At 44.6% G+C, this 22,778-nt stretch overlaps 1 protein-coding gene across 1 annotated transcript in view; it reads left to right on the top strand.

The window, feature by feature from the left end:
* Positions 1 to 22,778, top strand: part of tmtc1 (transmembrane O-mannosyltransferase targeting cadherins 1) — a 135,799-nt gene that overhangs the window by 72,954 nt on the left and 40,067 nt on the right. The window contains exon 8 of the mRNA XM_088923605.1: positions 7,255 to 7,376. Coding sequence (XP_088779731.1) covers positions 7,255 to 7,376 — 122 coding nt within the window. The remainder of the gene's footprint in view (positions 1 to 7,254; positions 7,377 to 22,778) is intronic.

The raw sequence follows: 22,778 nt of genomic DNA on the forward strand, positions 1-22,778 counted from the left end.
TGCTGAAGAGAAATATTCTGATTTTGGTCAACACTGGATATTTTACTTTATATTAAATGAAAAAAAAACTGCCCATCTTACAGATCATACACAAGTGTCTAGAATACCCATGTCTTCTTACCAAGGCAAAACAAAACAATCCATTATCTTTTGGGAAAAGTTTTTTTTGTGAGGGTGGGAATTATTTGAGATTCTGCGTTTGCCCAAATTGGGCTGTAAACTTTCCCCTCACCTCTCAGTGAGTGTGTGTTAGAATAGCTTTCTTGTACAGTCAGTAGCCAGATGCACTGTAGCTGCCTGTCGGGGACACCTGTGCCAGTTTAGCCAGGAGAGTCTTCACTGCTGGCAGTGACATGTTTAAGCAGCAGAATTACAGTTCAGTAAATTATTGATGGTTAACATAATTCATTCTGGAAGCGTAAGCCTTTTTCTGTGTGTCACAGGCTTTGTTCATTTTGTTGTTGGCTCAGCGGGCTGTGGCTAGCTGTGCTTTGGCATCCCTGCCAGCATGCTGTCCTTGATGAGCCAGCGGTGGGAGCTGCCTGGCGGCAGTGGCTCAGTGACTCAACAGTGGGTTTTATATTCGCAACAGTGGAAGGTGATTTCAGCTTTCAAGGAAGTTCCTTTGCTTTGTCTCGAAGAAAAAGCACTGCAGCTGCCCCCCTAGGTCCCTCATTCGGTCCTGGGCATTGTGCAGCCCCGTCCAGGCCCTGCTGTCCATCTGTCAGGCAGGCCGAGGGCTGTGCTGGTGCCAGACGCTGCATTACGCTGTTGTGTTCCTGCACGGCTTCAGCCCCCTTTAATCTGCTGGGCTCCCCTTTTGCTGCTTTTCTGCCAGGGGAGCAATACAGTCACAGGCAGAGCAGCTAGACGTGAGGAACGCGGCTGCGGCGAGGAGCAACCCACCCGTTGCCATGCCGGAGCAGCGGAACTGGAGACGGGCTGCGTCGAGAAGAGAATCGTGCGGGACTGCTGGGCCGTCAGACAGACAGCCTGAGCCCGCAGAGGAGCTTCCGCCACGGGGAAAGACCACACGCAAGCCCCGTTTAAAAACAAAATACATGCAAATATGGAAATTGCCTGTCGCTTGTGATGTTGTGGCTGACTGGTGCGAGTGCAGAACCGCAGTTAGGATGCCGGAGAGTTTAAAACAATATTGCAGTGACAACGTGCCATTTAAGCTGTCAGGTTCAGCCGCAGTATCATAGCAACCAGGGGCTGGAGGAAGTCCATCAAGCAGTGGTTCCTCTGCCTCAAACCATCTGCTTGTGAGTTTCAAGACCTCGGGTTCCATTTCTCCTGGAAAACGTGCTAAGAGCGAAGACAGCCTGGGAAACAGTAGAGAATACTCTGGAGCTGAAGACAACTGAGTAACTACGTCTTTGGAGCAGAATGGGGGACGAGGCCAAAAGCGGAAGACCTGCTCAAAATGAGGTCTTAAAGCAAACCGAGCATCGCAGCTGGTCTCACCCCCCAGCAAGTCTGATCAGGGCAGAGATGGGTGCTGGATTCTGACGTGAGGGCGCCGTGTGAATGGAGAGGTGCAGAGGGCTTGTTCATGTCAAGCGTTGAGAATTCCAGGTGCTCGGGGAGCCAAGATTACAAGTGTAACGCTTACGGCCGACAGGTACTGTGTAAGAGCCGGCTTACCAGAGCAGGTGACGTCACCACCCTTCCCTGTGATAGCAGGACTACAGCTACTGGGCTGTAGAGAGATCTCTCTTTGGCTCACCGGGCTGGGTCCCTGTTAAGTGATGCGGGAGTCCCGGGTTCGAGCCCCCGACGGTGCGGGGCCGACCTAATGCGGCAAGGGCGCCCGCCTGAGCCCCCGTTGCGTTACACAAGTAAATAAAAGAGTGTGCCTGAGACGCCAGGTGTGGTGTGATGAAAAGAAAAACTGATGTGATTAATTGGACTTTACTGATTTCTACAAGGAGGAAAATTACCTCACAGTATTGCTAACGAGCTACGCCGGGGCAAGAATAATACTCCCTAGGAAAAACCAAGCATGTGAACACATTCACAACTCAGGTCGTGCAGGACCTGTCACACAGAAGGGTTAGATCGTTCCTTTTTTCATTAATGGGGCAGAGCTCTGTATTTTTTTAAAATGAGTTAAGATGCGAGGAAATAAATGCATGAATTTGAGGTTAAAGGGCCATGTTGAAATATTGACATAATTTACATTTATTTTTGAATACATTATCTGTATTTTATTCAGTCATTTCATAAAAAGGCAGCATTTGTCTGATTTATGACTGCTCAAAATTGGTTCTTACCCTAATTTATTACCCTTGCCTAATTGAATTTCAACCATTAAGACTATTACTTAGAGTGTGATGTAACCTTGTTATCAGTCACTTGCTGCAGTGTTGCCACAGCAGACAGAAGGCTGCCCTGCGGTCTTGCAGAGTGATGGAGTTATTAGGATGTTAACACACGAGCCAGCATTGTAATACCACACCTAACGAGCAGTCTGCATGCAGTGGTGAAGACAAAACTGTTTAGTGCTTAGCACTTACATCTCATCAGATGAGGGGCTTTGCGGGATTAAAGTAGATTGGGCAGGAGAATAAGTGGCTTCCTCAATCACTTCTTCTGATGTGAGATGTCATGACTAGATGAGGTTGTACAAAAAAGAGAGAGTCCTCAGGGTGCACAGCTGTTTAGTTCCATGCAGGACAGTTTAATGCTATTCTCGTTTTGTAACGGGAGAAGATACCGGATGTGGAATCTTGAAACAAGACTCCTGGCAAGTAAAAGCTTGTTTCAGGCTTCTGAGTGGCTGAGCCGTGGAAGAAGCCCACAAGGAGCACAGCCTCTGCTCCAGGCTCTCCAGGCAAGGTGGCAGTGTGCAAAGAGCCAGCAGCCACTGTGGCTGTGTAGGATTGCATCAGCTGGGGTGCCTGTGAACGTGCGGTTGTAATTACCTCACACATGCATACTAAATATACAATTTATTGATATAACAAGACCATGCATGACAAACAACAAGCGGAATACAATATTTTCTGAAACAAACTGCTGCAATGCGAAAGGTTGATCGTTGGCTGGATTGGTGTGCAGTCCAACTTGCCAGCTGCTCACTCTGTGCTGGGTGTGTCCCGGATGCAGAGAGAGAGGAGTAGAGCTAGTGTTGCTGAACTTTGGACTGTAAAAACAGCCTGCGCACAGTTGCCTACTTGGGCTCTGCCACAAGGTTAACAGGTGGGAGAACAGAGTTCATCCTGGCTGTAGCATGGTGCCGAATATGCATGGATATTCAGGAAGTCGACATAAAAGAGTCTAGCTGTCTTATTTCATCTATCAGGCAAAAATAACATTGGGTTCACAACCACAAGATTTCTTCTGTTTCAGAGAGAGAATCTTGGGCAGAATTCTGTACTTTTCTGACTCGCTCTTGACCTGGAGCTACCTGCAGTAGTTGGGTAAAGTCAGATTGTCAGTTCAGTTGGAGAAAGATGAGGAGCTGGTGAGTTAGCCAATGGAAAATGAGTTGGGTGAAAGACTTTAAGGTGTGACATCACAGCTGATTGGATGAGGGTGTGATCAGGTATAGTCTTAGTCTTGGTACCTATCCTGCAGGTCCCTCACTGGTGATCTTCCATGGACCTGTGATCTTGGGAAGAAACAGACTGCAGACTCACTGGAGCACATCTGCGCTATATATCATTAGATGGACGCAGCCTTATGATATCTGTTTTTACGGAGAAACGAAAGCTGCCTTGTCAAGGCAACACAAAGATCGTCTTTAATAACATTTAATTATAACTGTAACAATATGCCCTGCTGCTACACAGTGCTCTCAGCAAGATCTACACCAGCTCTCCAGACAATGGTGTCTGTGCAAAGAGACTTTCAAAAATGACAGGCAGCTGTGACCATGCGTGTGATGGACAGGCATGCACGGTTTTCATCCTGTCCCTTCTCCAGTGAGACAGGGGTCATAGTGATGAGCTCAACTGATTAAAGAGGAGAGCCAATTGTCACCTAATCAGGCTGCTCTCACTCCACCCTGCTTAGACAACCACCAGCTCTTCAAGTGCCTGCTTCTCCCAGACTGAGGGAAGTACCGACATGAAGACCTGATCTTTGTACTGAAAAAAGGAAGAACTGTGGCTGTTGTTTAGAGCAGGAGGTGAGGAAGAGCTCGGGGCTAAATCCTTCGTGCTGGAGCTGTCAGAATTAATCGGGGCCAGGAACATCGCTGAAGCCAGCGAGAGAAGGGGCCTTGGTAACAGTAGCTGGGCTGTTTTATAGACCATAAATTCTTAAATTCTTATGAAGTACAATCTTTTCCAATGTATCACGTTTAACTTAAAACTCAATCTCTGAGCACTTCAGCTTCATTAGTCAGGCTTTGTCAGAGCTCCGGCAGTCTGCTGAGGTCTGTATATAGATGGAGGAAGCAAAGTGGCAGCAAACGGTGAAGGGAGAGAAACCAGGATTGGTCACTGCTCACATCCATGGGCAGTAGATGCACTAACAATAAGATTAAGGTTACAAAACCCTGAATTGTGAAGGCTTAAATGCTGGGAGTAGTAATATCCAGTAATATCTGGAGCAGCAAGGTGGTTTGGGCATTATTCATTGTTTATTATAATGAACGAAGATGAAGGGGGTGAGCATAACGGGTCTGCATGAACTGGTAAGGAAAAGAGCAGCAGTGTTGCACATCTGCATGTTGAACAGATTACTAGAGGTGAGCCAGTAGACTAATGAGGGCAACAGAATACGTGTCTGACCCATAGGAGTGTGGTGTAGGTCACCAACTAATAGGCAATTAAAACAATAGATAATATCATGAAAGCTTTTAGATAAAATGATGCTTTAATAACGGTAGACATAATCAATAATATTGATGATGATGATCAATTTTCATGGCCTAACTAACAGGTATTGCAATATTATTCCTGTGATCAGTAAATCACATTGGCACCCTGCCAGATTTTGAGTGGACTTTGTCTCCTGCTCATGTATAAGGCATTGGATGGCCCAGCTGTAGGTTTTATAGGCTTATTGCCTTTAATATTACTGCAAATAGCCCAAATTGTAATCCCGGCCTTTTCACTGTGTCCAAGACCTGGCTCCACACAGCGGGTGTCGGAACCTCTCGTGCGTGTCTGGAACTCACGGACTAGATCCATTATAGATGCTGCAACTGCCGACACTTTCAATTTTCAACCTCTTTTTTTTTCTTTTAAAGATCAATCTTTTTACGTAATTTATTTTTCCTCTGGATTTCAATTTGCTATGCCTTTTTTTCCTTTTCTTTAGACTTCTCTTGTGTATTATGAGAGTGCTATTGTACAGCGCTCTGGGTTTCTTGAAAAGTGCTTGGAAATAAAATTGCATTGCTATTTTTCCTACCTCAACAGGCCTCTCTTTAGAAACCTTGGAATTCAAGGACAGTAATTAAATGTCTCTAAAATCTTAAGGCTGTGGAGAGGCGATGAACTGCCCTAGTTAAACACTAGCGTGATCCCTTCAGCACCCTCTCCCAGCTGAGAGTCCGTGTAGAACGTATGGCAGGGGTTCCCGGTCCTAGTCCTAGAGGACCACACACCTGCCGGTTTTCATTCCAGCTCAGCTTAAATACCCAATCAGAGCCTTAATTGAAATAATTGGTGGCCTGCTTGGACTATTCGCAATTGGGATTTTATTTCACTTATGAAATGCAGTCGTTTAGAGGTAACGTTAAAAAATAAATGTAAGAGTTGAAAACAGTCAAACAGTTATTTCTGTTATTAGATTATTAAGTCAATTCATTCTCCGTTTGCGTTATTGTGAGCTTGTCTAGAACAAATCCCAGCAGGTGTGTGGGCCTCTAGGATAGGGAACACAGACCTGTGGGAAACCAGATCCCCAGCAGTGGGACCCCAGTTTGCTACAGAAGGTGTGCCTGTGTCCAGAGACACTGCAATGCCCATGTGTTGGGCGTGATCGTTCTTGTGCCTGTTTTGTGGCTCAGCAGGCTGCAATCAGAAGACTGATGTAGTCTGGCAGTGTAGCTTTATGGAAATGTTTTGGGGCGGACATTGGAAGCAGGGGCACCAGGAGTCTGGAAAAAACTTCCCAGCCATGTTGTTAAAGCTGATACCCAGGATTCTTTCATGAAACAGCTGGAAGAGATCCGATTAATCCGCTACTCACAGTCAAATTGAGTGGCCAAACGGCTTAATCTTGTTTCTTTCATCTGTAACTTTTCTCACTGTGTATTTTTATGAGTATATTTGATTTTACACTGTATATTTTGTTTTTCTGTGTAAATGATCAAGCATTAATCAACAGTCCAGGAAGGCCACGTATAACTAATAGGCAGGTACAGAAGAGGCAGAGTGAAGGGAGAAAGACAAGAGACGAGAGAGAGAGGGTGAGAGCTCCTTGTTCCAGCTCATCCAGGAAGACCAGACTGGAGTAAAGTATCTGACCCTTGTTAAGAGAGCTTGCCATCCTGCTGTTAGGAACTTTGATTTCTTGAATAGAGAATCCCGTGGTGAAAAACAGCCTCTCCTGGTTAATGGGTGCATTTTCAGAATAGAGATGGGTTCTGAATAGGCACTGATAGGTTCCCATTCATCTGGATGCATTTGGATTTATAGAGAGAAATTGAACTCTGGGTAGTGTTCTGTTTAGTTTAGAAGGCAGCTTTATCTCTTCTTTTAGCTTTTGTAGGCTTTGTAAAAGAGTTAAATACTTGGTAGCAGTCTGGGGTTTTTCTGGATTGTTAGGACGTTAATTAGGAAATTATTTGAAAGTTTGTGCATAGCGTAAATTGTGTTGTGTTTATGGTGTGTGTAGTTTAGAGTGTGTATTATCAATACTAATGAATATGTGTTTAGGTGTGCCTGATTATTACTCTTTTCACCAAAGCTGTGCCAGAAAACAAAGAATTCTTCAGTCCATCATCATTCATTATCATCGTTCTAACTAAACCAGCCCCTTGGGTATGTTCTTGACAGAAATCATTTACCCCAAGTTGGGCTTTATGACCATTTATTTTACTTGTTGGTATTAATCCACTCAGTCAGTTCCTGATACCGCTGTAGTTTCGTAACCCCCCATTTGTAACACTGTTCTTAGCTCGATCTAGAGAGCAGTGCAGGGAAGGTGTCTCCAGGTGGGGAAACTGGGAGGTGAAGGCCCAGCCGACTGGCACGGCGTGCAGGAGAATGCTGAGGGTTGATGGGCAGAGTGGCCTGCGACCACTGTCGGATTTCCAAAGGGTTTGATTTTCTCTTCTCTTTTTGGCAGAAACTGGAAAACAGGGAAGTGCTGGTGGGGATTCTTTTCCTCGTGTTCCCGTTCATTCCGGCGAGCAATCTGTTCTTCAGGGTGGGCTTCGTCGTGGCAGAGAGAGTCCTCTATATGCCCAGGTAAGTACTGCTTACCAGACAGGCCCATGGCGCTGGCGCTGTACTTCAGTCCACTTCTCCAATAAAGCAAAGAGTGCTTTAGAACCAGAGTGCACGTGCTGTCATTACTGGGGAAATGTCCCACAGTTTTACATTGGATTTTAGGATTTATAGCATGTAGCTAAAATAAAGATTCATGATCAGCTGCTGAGCTGGGGTTTATTTTTCCTGATCTCTCTTGGGTAGGCAGAGGGTGCCCTGGGTCTGCGTGGCGACCCTGAGACATGCCGGAAGATGTGCCAGTGTTGCACTTATCTCATTGTCTCTCACTGCTCCAACAGCCTGTGTGAATTCAGTACCCGTAGGAATTAGTGGCGGCCTCAGCTGTCTCCAGGCTCCAGTAACTGGATTATTGAGAGGCCCTGTTTTTTTTTTTATTTTAAACGGAAGCTTTATTCCATCGACAGTATAATGTCAGCTTTTATTAGAAAGCTTGAGGTGAAAGCACCAGCGCAGGGAAGCTTTGTGCTGCTAATGTGTTCATATACAGCACACACTGTCTAGTTCCTTTACCTGGGACCCTTAATATAGTTATATCTGGCATGTAATCTTTCTAGGTGATACCACATTCTTATTTTAATAACACACGCGCTGTGGATATAAATAGGCCCATATTAAATCAGATCCTCTCGGTTTACAGACCCAGTCCTTCGGGGCATCTGTCTGTTTGCCAGTGGCCTCTTGAATCCACTCAGCAGGAACGAAGCATCGCTCTTGAAATGCGTGACAGGCAAGGGTGTCAGTTCAAACCTGTCCTGGGAAAATGTCTCATCCTCGGAAATGTTGAGGAAAGGTTGTCTATTAAGCAGTTTTCTTTCCACTTAGTCTGACAAAATGTTTCTAGGTCCCTGATTGCTCTTCAGGGAGCTGAAGGCTTGTCTGTGCCTTGGGGCTTTGCCCCTGAAAGATAACGAGGATGTTAATTTTCTGTGTTGCCATGTTAACAGTATAACGGAGATTGTGTGAGTTCTGTTGGCATTATTGATAAGTAGGTCTCTACTGGTCTGGCCTTTCTAACTGACTCACCTTCCAAGTACAGCTGATATTTTGTGGCCTACTTTGTTGATTTTCCATAAAAGAATTGATTCTTAAGTTAATTGACTATTAACTTAGAAAACAGTTCCTAAACTAAACTTGTGAGTGCAGTGTCGACAATCAGTACATAGGATGTAGTAACTGTCCACCGCTGCCTTCATAACACCAAGGCATTTCATTTGTCTTGATATATGACAAGACAAAAGAAACCCAGGGCGGAGAGGTGGCTCTGTGGCTCAGGATCTGTGCCTGTGGCTGGAAGGGTGCCGGTTCAAGTCCTGCAGCCAGTAGAGGATAGTGGGTGTCTGGAACAAACTTCCAGGACATGTGATTGTAGCTGCCTCTTAGAGATTCTTTAACAGAAAGGAATAGGCTGAATGCTCGGGACTTTAAACTGCTAGCACGAGAATAAGATGACCATCTTTCTCATGTACTGTATAACCTTTCCTGTGTGCTTAAGTAGCCCCACATCTGCGTGCTGGGCATGGCAGTGACGCGTCTGATTAAATGCCCTCCTCCGCGCCTGGAGCAGACCGGCCTGTGCGTGCTCCAGTGAGTGCTGTTATGCTCCCTTTTGGATCCACTTAGCCTCTAAGAAATATTTTTTCTGAGCTGTATGAGGAAATCGCTGTCTGGTGAAGATCAGTGCCTTCTCACCTTTTCTATAAATTGATATTTCACAGCTGGGTGTTATTTGTCCTCCTTATCAAAGCAAACAGAAGAGAGGGTGGCTTAGCGCTCCGGTCTGTACCATTTCAGGCCCTCTATCTGCCTCAGAGTTGCCTTCCTTCATTTGTTCACCGCCAAGGCAAAGTAGATAATCCTGCCCCTTAAGCATGCTTTTAATGTCTTCCGTAAATGAATCCCTGGCTCTGCTGGGGAGTCATTAGTCTGGAACAGCGCTGTAATCTCCTGGCTCGAGACTCAGTTGGATCCCTGGTGTTGTGGAGTGGAGGAATTACACTTCCTCTGTGCTCGGGGTTGGCCCAGGGAACAGGTCCTCAGGTGCTGAACGACAGGTGTGATTCTGTCATTCATTGTGATAGAATGTTCAAACCTCACCCTGTGTGTCTGCAGGACCAGTCAATCTGAATGGTTCTGCAGGAACATGAACAGGTTTGGACTGAGCCGAAGGTCAGCTGCTGGCCATGTGAGTGGCGGCCCTGTTACTTGAAGCATTTCGCTCGGCTTTCTCCGCTCACGAAGCAAGCACCGAGATTTCCTGCCAGCTACTCTTTGCTTAAAGACGGGTTCCACCCGCTGGAGATCCTAATCGTCTCTTTTCGGTTGTTGTGATCCCAGGTTCAAGGTTCACCACTGAGTGTGTAGTAGTGTCTCGTGTTGACTTGTTCATCTGTCCATTTTATTCGCTCATCAAAGACTGTGAATCAGCCTTTTGATGCAGTTTGAGACCTTTCCTTTTAATGGTTACTTGTTGTGTTTCAGAATTCCCAGAGGATGTGGTACAGGCCCCTTCTTCTTGAGATGTGGTCAAGTCCTTTGTGGCTGTAAGAAGGATGCGGGAGACCTGGTGTATTCAATACATCCAGTATGCCAGTATAAGGCTTGCATATAGATGCGTGAATAAAGCTAGAGTTGACTATTTCCTTTTTGCTAATGGGGAAAAATTTTGAGCTTGGCACACAATTTTTCTGTGCACATGGCGTGCATGGGTACAGGGGTTATACAGTCCTGGCTATTCTTATTCCTCCTTGTTTGAGGTTTCAAACCGCACACCTGCCGGGGTTGTGAGCTGTGTTTTGTGGTGCAGCCAGTTGTAATGCCACAGTCTTCTAGTGCAGTGAGAACGGCCAGTTGCACGCTACTCTTTGTTGCTGCACACCCACCCACAGTGGACCACTGAGAAACGGGAGCACAGGTGTAGCGCCACTGGCTTAATATAATGGGTGTGTATATTCAGCAACATCCAGAGGTGCATTCTTTTGCCATATCTTGAAGCAGCATGTCATGTTGCATTATTGACTACACTGAGTACGGCTTTAGGTCTAATTATGTAATGTAACGGTGCATTAAATTTCAGATAACTTCACATTTAACTTTTAATGCCAAGATCCATTTTCTAAATTGCAATACAGTAGCTTCGTCACTCTGTATAGAACAGCTATGTAAATATTTAAAAAGTGTTTAGCACACTTAACCTTTAAAATGCGATTTTCTTCAAAGTGTGGCTCTGTGTTATGAAGACGCATCTCCCATAAAGTATGTTTTTATAAAGTTACTTAAAACACCGACTGCCGCACTGTAAGTATGACTTTTCTAAATGCCAAAGGAACATTGAACATTTGTGCTGCAAGAATTAAGAAAAATTGCCTCGAGCATAAATCTGTGGCACAGTACAGTCTTCTGCATATTGTTTCCTGGCTCATAATTCTGAGGTATGAGTGGAAAAGTGTTTTAGAGTGCACTGAAGAGTAGAGCTTGCAGGAGCTGTGCTGCTGTGAGGTGAGGCAGGTGCGAATTCTCAGGCGTAGCCTTCCCGCTGATTGAAAGTATAGTGCAGAAATTGCCCAGAGCTCTGTGACAAATTGGAGGAGTGTGTTTTCTCTCAGATGGAGGGGAGATGTCAAGGTGATTGCATTATAAAAAACATACACTATTTACTTTATCAGCAAGTGAAATGGGTTATAAATAGAAGTGTTGGCTCTGATTTCTGCAAAACTTTAAAATTCCTCCAATTGTTCCAAAGAGCTTAGATTTTCAATTACATCGCCCCAGTGGGAGTACTGAAGGTGAAACATGTTCCACTCTACAAATTTACTGCTACAAGCTGTAAGATCAGATCTTTTGCAGGCTTTTCAAAGTAAGCACTGCTTTGTTTTTTGCTAGATTGATTTTAAAAGACGTGTGCAATGATGTGTCCAGGCTTCTTGCGGTAAGGAGAGGTGCAAAGGTGAGGAGACTCCGATAGGCATTGTTTGAAGACTTATATTTAGTGGTAGATCTGTAGATCTTTCATATATCAGGGAAAATGTGTTTTAAGAAAGAAACCTGAGGGGATACTAAAAGAAAGGAGTTTGTTTAAGATTGCTCTGGAAAAAATGGCCATTTTGTCCCCTATATTTTAAATTGATACACAGGTTTAGAAACTACTTTATTCTGTAGAAAGGGAAATGGAGACAGATAATTAGATTCCGAATGTGTGGTCCCTAGAGACACATTGTCTGTGCCCCTGTGCACTGACATTGCCTTAATGACGGTGTCATAGCCCCTCTGACGCATCTCTGCTTGAGTAGCTCCAATCATGGAGTTTGTACAGAAAAGTTTTTTGTTACCATGGCTTTTGTAGTAATTATGGTTATCATGGTGATTAATGAAGATGGATTTCCCTTGAATGCATGTTTTTTTTTTATTATTTCTAATGCTGTTTTTAGATAAGTCTGGGACAAACGGCCCAGTCGTGCTGTTGAACATGATGCCTTTTCAATCTGCTTATTCCAGGAAACAGCTCCTCGGATCTCTCAGCTACAGGCCTGCTCTCTTTTGGAAACGTTTCTATATTCTTGTACCCCAACCTCTGCCCCCCCCAGTGCCTTCAAGTCAAGGCAAGGTTTCCTCTGTTGGTATGTCAGAGTGTAAACAATTCGGTTTTGTAGGAAAATAAAATGGAAAATAACAATGTTTTTTTTTAGAATTTCTCCTTAGAAAGCCTCACCACAATCATTCAGCTCAAAATGGTTACTCCTAACCTTACTCCTAACTCAACACATCACTCTGATCCAGAAGAGGGTTCTCTGAGCTGTAAAGGGCCTGTTTCTTCATACCTGGTCACCCCTTCCCCTCACTGGGCTGTCCGCTGCTCTTGTCATGGGGGTAGGGGTGGGACTGGAGGCTCCATTGCTATGAGATTAGGTAGGGGAGTGGGATGGGAGGTACCACTGTTGCTCCCAAAGCAACAAACAAAGACAAAGTAAACAGAGAGAAGGCTTCTTTATGTAGAGCTTCATTCACATCTTGAAGTCATATACCGTATTTAGTCAAGTGGAATTCTGTCAGCTCAGACCTGTTTTGTATCTCCCTGCTCTTGCTCAGTTCTCAAGATGGCTGACTGAAGGCTATAGCGCCTCTTCCTTACTGTACTCCAGGTGGCAGAAGACTCTTCCCTCTCTGCAGGGAGCTCACGGCTGCACCTGTGCCGTGGAACGGAGCTAAATATGTTCTTTTATCACTCGGTGTCTACACCATCTGGACCAGCACGTTTTCTTATCCTAATATTCTCATGGAATTGTCCGTCCATCCATTGCCAAAAATCCTCTTATTCCTGGTAAGAGGCATGGCAACTCAGAGCCTGTCCCAGAAGCACAGACCTAACCACAATCCGGACAGGATGAGCAGACGCAGGGCGTGTGCGCGCACACACAAGTACACGGCAAGCAGTTAAAAGCGCAAATCAACCTATCCAGCTCGTCTTTGGAAAAGTAAGAGGAATCTGGAGCTCCAGGCAAAAACCAATGTGGGCACAAAATGAACATGTGGACTCCACACAGAAGGATGCCAGGATAGACGCGATCTTGGGACCCGGGAGCTGTGTGGCAGCAATTCTGGTCTCCAAACCACCATGCTCCCCTTCATGCAACTGCTTCTGTGCCTTTTCTGTTCAGGAATTTGTCAGCCAGGTGTTTATTTCACACTTCATTGCCACAGTACATGGAAAGTGCATTCGTTGGATATCACCAGGAAATGCATTTCTAGAGCCATGCTGAATATAGATGTAAAATAGTTTCTTTACATCCATTTTCTTGGCTGACACGTCAACGTATTGAAGTAAAATAAAGGATCACCTATATGACAGACAGATGCTCGGGGATAAAAAAACAGATTTTGAAAAGGTAGGTCTTGATTAACCACTTAGTTAGAGTTCCTTGAACAAGAGGGCACACAATGGGGTGTATTTTCGGAAAGGCATTTGATAGAGGTTCTCTTAAACATTCATTCTCAGAAAACAGGCTGTAGGCATTAAGCGAAAATGGCTGAATGTGTTTGGATTGACAGTTTATTAAACAGAAAAGAGGATGCTGAATACTTTAATTGGGCACTGCTGTGCCATTTAATTTATAATAGAATATACAGTATACGGTAGTAAATAATAATAATAATAAGAGGTATTTAATTTGTAAAGCACCTTTCTATACCCAAGGACTCTGTACATAGTCATAAAGAAAAGAGACAAAAAAGTACAATAAAAAGTAAAACAAAAAATAAAACAGAGAATACATGTTTATACAGATAGAATGTAAGACAACCAGACATGCTGTAGCCAGTAAAAAGGTGAGTTATCAGTTTGGATTTGAAGAGAGTCAAAGAATTTGTCTCTTGTAGTGTCTGAGGAAGAGCATTCCATAACACCGGAGCTGTGACAGAAAGAGCACAGTCTCAGAAAGTCAGAGATTTCAGTCTGTTTTGTCATATTTTGTCCTGTGAACAAAGGACCGGCCTCAACTGAGCGGAGCCGAGGGTGTGTGAACATGGAGCTCAAAGATCTATGATGGAGTCAGATTGTTTAGAGCCTTGAAAAGATCTTATATTGAATACACAACTTGATAGGCAACCAATGTAGAGACTTATGTGTAGGAGTGATATGCTGTCAAGGTCTGGTGTGAGTAGTCTAGCTGCAGAACAAATTATAACATTTTGAGAAGAAAGGGAAGGGAGTGTCCCACACTGACAGGCTGGAGGAACTGAGTCACTTTAGTCTGAAGGGTGTCCCACATTGACAGGCTCGAGGAACTTAATCTCTTCAGTCATGGACAGAGAAGATGACGAGGAGACCTGATCCAAATATTCAAAATCCTCAAAGGCATCAATGCAGACATCCCAGCATATTTCTTCAGTAAGAAGAGTGAGACACAAAAGCAAACTATGTTGAAAATTAAAATTGAGAACACTAGACAATTCTACAACAGAGTCAGCTAAGCAGCCATGTTGTTGCAGGCGGTACTTTGGTTTCTTTCGAGAAACAGCTGGATGAGATCCTGGGATCAATGAACTGGATGAAATCAAAGACAAACCAGTCACAGAAGCCATCAATCAAAATGGGGTTTTGCTAAGTGAGATTAATTTGATGTGGCTGATTGATCAGTGTAGCATTAGTCATATTTTTTATGTAAGAAAGTGTAACGCAATACTCCTCTACTCTGCTTAGAGTGCCCCCTTGTTCAGACAGGTTGTATGATCTATTGTCAGCATTTCAAAGCATTGTATATTGCCAAAGTGCAGTGAAACGCAACTGGTTATCATTGGGCAGTGAAGAATAATTTCATTGGCTTTGTACAGATGTACAGTGAAATAATCCAGCACCTCACTGAGCGGATTAAAAATGCTGCCCTGTGTTAGCTGAACTGTGTCACAGATTTCAAGGAAACTTTCCTGAAGTATCACTACTGGGTACAATGTGTCCTCATTCAAGAAGGACTATTGCAGTGATTTCTGGAAAAATGCAGTGGTATACTGTATGATGCTCATTTTGCAAGTTGTAGTGTTTCTTTTTAGAGCATGTCAAATTTACAGTATACTTTATGATACTTTGTGTAGGTATGAAGTGCTTTGCAGTGACTAGGACATTTATTTTTCTTACATTACTGATATTTTACTTTATTTCCTTGTGTTTTCAAGGTTCTTCTCCTATAACATCATACTTTGCTTTGCTTGACAGATTTATTCCTGGCTGTTGCAGTTCACATTCTGGCAATTTAACATGTTTTTCATACATTACAGATTTGAATGATATTTATGTAACTTTGCATTAAATCATTAATAAAACTGCATATTATTGACTTCATTGTTTTCAGCTGTGTTGAAATGCAATGCTCTGCAGCAACACACATTTAAAATGTCCCTGCTTAATAATGAACAGCAAGCTAACCTGGCACTCAGGAGTTAATGGTTAATTAATTGATTTTAAATCTCACTGGGGAGGTCTGAATGTGTCTGGTCTACATCCCATGACATTTAATTTAATCATATTTGATTATTCTTTTGCTGCATTACAGTAGCATAAACCAGTTCAGTGATATGCTGATCATTCAGAATGCATTCACAATACATACTAGAGTTTAGCTAGTTTGTAACTAACAGGAATGCCCCTTGTAGTCTAAATAGGGAAGGACTTCTTATTTGATGTTCAGGAAATTGGAAACAAAGAAGACACTACTGTAAATGGAATAACCATTTGACCACTGCATCTCCAGAACTATCTAAAGTTAAACAATTAGAAGACAGATGGTTTTATTTTGTTCTCTCCATGAAGTCTCCAAGTTAGACTGTCTAAAACTTATATTTGCTGATACAGAAATTATTCACTTAATTCTGTGATTTTCTCTTTTTTTTTACTCTTTTCTATCTTTCTAATCACACCTCCAAAGTCTGCAACACATCCTTCTTCCATTCATACAACATGCAGTTTAAGACTAGTTCTTCTCCTACTGATGCTGAGAAATGACAGTAGTTCATGCTTTCGGCTACAGCTCTGCTCGCTGGATCATCCAAAGAAGTACAACAGAAACAGCAATATGTCCAGAAGTGTGTCTTCCTGACTCCTTTGCAGATGTTTTTAAATCTCACCTCAAGACTGACCTCAATTACTTACATAATTCTTTCTTCTGATTTAATAATTTATACATTTTTATATTGTTCTTTCTTTATGACCGGTGTGAAATGCGTTCAGAATGCTCTAAATGAAAGGAGCTATATGAAATAGATGAATAGGAGTAGGTCACTCAGCCCAGCACTGTTCTATACAGTTTCTGTCTCCGCAGCATGCTTAGTTAATCCCTTCTATTCACTGGCTTGGAGTTTTAGAGTTTGTCCCCATGTTCTGATCACCAAACTTGAAATAACGATTAGGGTCAACACATTGCAAGTCTACTGAGACTGGAAAGACTAAGTTCCTACAACCTCTCCTCATAACTCGTCTCCTTAAATGCTAGAGCCTTGTTGCTCTTCCCTGCTCTTTCTTGAATCCTGTGGCAGAGTGGTGACCAGAGCTGTCCGCAGACTCGAAATGTTCTGTCCAGTTTCTGGCTCCACTGTGCTGTGTAACCAGAGGTATATGGAGTAGTATATAAAGGTGTAGTCTGGGGTTATGCAGAGAATTGTGTGAGACCTGGACTTGTGGGAACAAGATTTCTTTCTTGTAATTACATGGGTGAGATCTACAGCTTAAAAGTAAAAGAGGAAGAAACCTTGACTGTTGTGAGTGGAAGTGTTGGAAAGTTGCCTTGGCCAGTCTGTCAGAGGACTAGGCCTCTGGCTGTTTAGTCAGGACTCGCAGATCAGGTTAGTGAGGAACTCCAGTGGGAGTTGGGAATTGCATTTCCTTCCCTGTGTTGAAACTGGAAAATGAATTATGTCTCGGCAGAACCTCAATTGCAAATAAAACGCCAAGACACGTCTCAGAGCTCCAGTAACCTTATTCAGACTTTTTTGCACTCGAGGACGAAGCAGACCAGGCCTGCCTGTGCCGACCACAGCCCCCAGTGTGTCACGCTCCACCCTGCTGTAGTTCATCCTACGTGACATTTCAGGACAGCGTGTTTGAAATGTTTTCTCTTCTTCGGAACAGTCCTGGGCTTGCATTTTACATATAAATGTAACTGCTAGGTGAGTAAAGGTACTCGCATGAGTTCCAGCTGAGCAGAAAGTCCCTTTTAGCACAGAAGATACAGTAATTAATAATACATTTAAACCCAGTGCTCAAAGCTTTTTATTAAATTAGTCGTGTAAAACAACTGGGGCTATAAACCAGGAGAGGATAGGTGCTTATCAATTCTGTGACTCCCGTCAGGATTGACCCTTAATACAGTACCATAAGCTGTAAAATACTCAAACACCATTTACAAGCCATTTACTGGATGATGAATTTTAATGGCTGACTGAGGGGCAGAGGATATATGAAGTGCAATAGTCCAGTTGAGATGACATTTATAGGTCAATGAATATGCGGTTTAATGCAGTCGATGTTGATAACGTGTGTCGGCCATAAGCAAATGTTTGTGTGTTCCCCAGGCTGGAGGATGACAGATCACCACCGCTGTCAGGAGTGATGCTTTCAGCCCTTTCTCCTGTGCCCTGGCACTGGAATATAAATCAGCAGCTTTTAAACAGCAGCTGCAGAGCCAGGCGCCTGGTCCTGCTGCACACTGACGGAGCTGTACTGGCAATGAATATAAATGGGACACTATGGTATTTAATGCATGCCTGCCATCTAACTGAAGTGGCTTTTGCAGCACCATTTAAGCGGTAAAGTGGTTTCATACCCCAGGGATACATCTGGACAGGCAGAGCCAGTTTTCAGTGTGGGTGATTTGTCAAAGGCATCCTACCTGTTGCGGTTGGATCTTGGGCTGCTGCGCTTTTTGGGGGGGCTGAGGAAGAGGGAGTTGGGGGCAGAGAGGGCACAACAGAGTGATGCTCGGTGATTCCAGCACTCGTGTGTTTTGGCAGTGCTCGGCTGGCGTCATTGCCGCTGTTGATGATCTCTTGAGACAAGACGGAGAGGCGCAGAGGAGGGTTGGATGCCCACGAAGCACAGGTGGCAACACTGGCACGCTGACATCAGGAGAGCTCCCTGCAGCAGAGGGGGTGTGGGGTGTCTTTGCCCCCTGTAGCATCCTGTGCAGCAGTAAAGACCTGGAAGCCTCCTCCTCTTCCAGACACACATTTTGAATAGTCGGGTCCTGGCAACATGTATTACTTCACTTAAATCTTTATCCATGGGACCTGGCATCAAATTCATCTGTACAATTTCATGGCTGACTGTGACTTGCATTATAAATTATGCAGTTTTATTATAGAGTGTGAAACAACAATGGAAACAAAGGATGTGTACATAGTGCAAAATTCTCATTATAAATTAATAGCTTTTGTGTAAAAACACAGTGGTGCCTAATGCAGTAGTAAATTGAGTTGCCACAATGTCACTGGTTGTCTGACAGCCCTCCGGAAGGTGCCACTGTGCCCCGGAGCCTGCGGCCCTTCAGGCAGTGATGAGCTGTGGAGCTGCAGTGTGAAGGAAGTCTCACACGAGAAGAGAAGAGCGCAGGAATCGTGCCTCTTCCTCATTAGCGACTCGTGGTGCCAGACTGCAGCCCAGCCTCACGCCTCGCCCAGTGCTGTGTGCCAGACGCCGGGGGTGTAAAACAGCTGGTAATAGAAATGACTGAGAAACAACCCAAACTGGGGAAGTGGGGCAGCAGGTCCGGGAGAGATCTCCCTGCGCTCGATGATGTCTCCGTTTCTCTGAGAAGAGTGCGCTCCACTGTCTCAACGGTAGCTTGGGAACCTGCGCCTCCCTCCTTCCTGAAGAAGAGGAGGCTTCACAGCTGCGGGCCCAGTGAGGCTGGTTCAGCCCACCGTCGAGCACAGCGCCGAGCACAGAAGCGCAGGGCTGCCCTGCGGGGAGACGCCAGGGAGCCTGGCCTGCTTGGAGTTTGGAGGTGGGGGGGAGCCAGTGCATCCTGTGTCCACATGCCCCCCAGGCCCCTGAGGCAGCAGAGCTGACCGGCACACTTTCACAGTGGAGCCAGAGCCCATGCAGTACTGAAGAGCTAGAGTGTGTTCTGCACTTTATTTGTATCTGTAACCACGATTACCTGGGAATCTTTTTTTCTTCATTCGTCTTTCTAAAACACGAGCACTCTAAATGGTCTGTGTTGGCTCCCAGTTGTTATTGGGAATAATAAAACACGGCATATACTGTATAGCGGAAATGTAAGGAAAAGTATCTCAGGTGGGACTGTGCTGCATGTTGGGAATGTCTAATGTAAACCCAGGGATTCCGGATAGGTTCCCTGTACTGATTTCTTATGGCGCGATAGTTACTCACTGATTTCTGACCATGTTGATATTCCGGTCGCATCTCGATCCTGTTAGAACACTGGAACATCTCTGGATGTTTTCAGGTTTAAGTGTTCTCTCACTAGTGCATTCTAATTCTTATTCCCCTCTTCCTCTGAGCTTTTACAATGAGGAAAATCGCTTGTGGTCAGCAGAGTCTGGACAGTTGATTTGCAATCTCAGTGCAGCGGAGACCGGGATTAATTGTGGATCGAAAGCAACGATTACTCAAACCGCTTTCCTAAAACGAAGCACACGGCAAAAATGTTTAAGACCTAATGGAATCATTAAAGCCAAGTAAAATACTACCGTACTTTTGTCCTTTTATTTCTTTAAAACCTGCTGCAACCAAAAGTGAATTTTCAGGCCATGATGGCAAGATTTTAAAGAAAATAATAAAATAAAAATGGTGAAACTGCCAGACAGAAATATTTTTTTCACATCGTGATTCCTTTGAAACAAATCCCTGCTGGAACAGATTGGCGATGCACTGCCAAGAAAATTAATTCAAAAATAAAAGATTGAGAGTCGGGTGTGTGTGAGAGTAAACACAAGTCGACTTTTCACTTGGCCTTCACTACAAAAATGAGCCCAAAATCTCCTCCACTTCATCTTTCTTGGACTGATTTGTGTTCTGGGTGCCCTGCCTGGGCTGTGGTTACTTTCATGTAGTATCACCAATTATTTTTTGTTTGATCGATCTGGTTTGGAATAGTCAGCTGTCTTTCTTCACATCTTGGCCACTAACCCTGTGACCGCACACAGGGCAGGGAAACCCCACCCCCTTGCCCGCCCCCACCAGGCTTACAGCCAATCGTCTTTCAGCATGTCACAGCACCGTGTGGCTGTCTCAGTCAGCTGAGCCTTGTGGCCGAAATTTATTACCGGTTCCGCTACAGCTGTCCTCGCAGCTCGCGGTTCACCCCCAGCCACCGCGGGCTCATCGCTCATATTCCCCGCCCCCCTGCTCTGCCGGGCGAGAGCGCAAAGGTTCTCGGGCGGGGGGGAAAGCACAGGCTCAGGAAAGGCCCTCAGCGCTGCAGGACCGCGAAATTGCCGTTCATCTCCTGCAGGCACGACACGCCAGCTTCCCAGAGCGCAGAAATGTGGAGACCCCGGGCTGGCGTGTCCCTGCTCTGTGACTGGGAGAAGAGAATCCCCCAGAGGCAGCTGAGGAGCGCCGATCTAAACTGGACCAGCGAGCTGCGTTCGGTTCTTCATAAATATAAAGAACTCTGCCCTAGATTAAAGACGGTGTGACAAATTTAGCATAACATCCACGGAAGGAGTGCTCACCTCTGTAGAAAGTCTGCTCCTGAATATCAAGGGACTACTTAAATATGGGGTAGGGTTAAAAAGACGTTGAAAAATAAAACCGAGCAGTTGGAACGTGGTGCATGTATTTGAAGAGCCTTTGTGAGAGCCATGAAGAGTAGAACTCATAAACCTTAAACACAAAGGTCTTAATGAACACGACCTCCACCATCATTAATAACGGTAGCAGCTTGTGTTGAAATAGCTGATGCAATTCTGCAGCATTAAGAAGGCTTGTTCCTTACTGGGTGGAAATGAAAGTTTTTCTCTCGAGAGCTTTTTTTGTTGATTGAATTCTGTAGCTTTCTAGCTTCTATGCATTTCTCATCTCTGACTCCCCTCTGCCCTTCCTTCTGTAGCAGGAGCCTCTCGGCGGATCTTGAGGAAACAGGCAGCAGGGCAGCGGCTGACACTTAATTAGCTTGAGTGCTGCTCTGTCCATGGGGAATGTCACTGCTTATAATCTGGTGACTCCCTTTTACATGGCAGCAATTAATTGACTCTAAAATTTTATGGTCCATTTAGTAAACCAAACAGTACCCTTCTTGCCAGTTTCTATATGTCATATGTGCACACACAGAAGCCGATCTTTTATGAAGAATGTCAGACTGATTTTGGCCTCCTTATAAAAACACGTAGAATTAAGAGAGTTTTTGGTCGGCTGGTGGCTGATAGGAATTGGACAATGTGCTTTGGTTTTGGACGAACAGGCTTGCTCCCGTGCTTTGCGAAGTTCACATGAATACAGGTTTTGTACGGCGTGTATACTATTCAGGGTCATTCTAGATTTCCAGCAGTGTTTCCACCTTGTAGTCTGATCCAGTCAGATCCCAGAGGCTGTGCAAGGCAGGGCCTGGTCAGTACTGGGGTGTGAGACCTCTGAGGAAAAACCAGGTTGCTGCTGTAAGTGATGTTTATGGACTACTACTGCTACTGCTACTGCTACTGCTACTACTTTGTACATAAATAACTTATTTTGACCCATTTCCTCTCTTGTAATTACCAATCACAAAACAAGCAGGCTTGTTTTATTCTCATATCTTGATTGAGCCTTAATTCAGGCTTTATCAGTGGTCCTAGTTAATTAACCAATTAATTGATTAATCGTGACATTAAATTGCTCATCCCTGGTCCTGCTCTAAGTGACCTCTGTCAGGTTCCTGTGGGCAAACCTATGACTGGACCTTGTCCATTCTCACCTGTTTCATCAGCATACAGAGCAGCATTCTTAAACACGGGGGCCAACGAATAGGTTTCTCTGAAGATGGAGAAGTGGATCTTTTAGCAACAATCACGCCTCTTCAACTCAGTAAACAAGAGCAATACCATTTTCTTGTCTGCTTATTTCTGCTATTCTGTCTGGCGATATTAAGTCAGACTTTGGAAGAGTGTTGCCCAGATATGATCACGAATATAAGACCAGCTGTGGCAATACACAAGGTCTGGCCACAGGTTCACTATGACAGATTTGATTCCTTTGCAGGGATGCCTTATGGGATATTCCCAGGCCTTCCAAAATGCCATGTGTAAGCCGCAGCAAAGCCCAGTGCAGAACAGAAGGTCTTTATAGCACACCTTCCTGTTATCCCTTCACGGCTGCTCAGGAACAGCCAGCAGCCAGCCGGGAGCACCACCTGGGCGGCGGATTTGTGGAAGCAGCCAGAGTGACTGTTCCCAGTAATGGGATCTGATGACCTGAATTCCTGCGGAGAGCGCTTTCCGAAGAGTCCGCTGGACAAAAAACCTCTCTTTGAACTGCTGCTTTTATATGTCCCTTGATAGTCGTGGTTATGGAGGCGGTGTGAAAAGACAGGCTTGGATTAGGTTGTTAGAAATACACAGTGTCTCGGAGGAAGGCAGGCAGAAGTGATCACATAGTGCTGCTCTCTTCCTTTGGTCTTCAAACTGGTCAGTGAAGATCTGATGACTTTCCCAGTGAGTTTGATCGCTTACTTGCAGTTTTTTTTAATGTGTTGCATGCATCGCTTTAATCACTTTAATAATTACAGGGAACAGTGTAGCTCAGTCAGAAATGCTGTTGTTTTTCACAGGCCCCCTGACTCACCCCCTGCAAAGATCCAGACCCCAGGTGTCACGAAACAGTTCTTACCGGGCCCTATGCAGACGACACGATCCGAAATTGTGAGGAAACACTGGGGAAAA

Source organism: Atractosteus spatula, chromosome 8 (genome assembly GCF_055471065.1).
Source record: "Atractosteus spatula isolate fAtrSpa1 chromosome 8, fAtrSpa1.hap1, whole genome shotgun sequence".
Taxonomy (NCBI): domain Eukaryota; kingdom Metazoa; phylum Chordata; class Actinopteri; order Semionotiformes; family Lepisosteidae; genus Atractosteus; species Atractosteus spatula.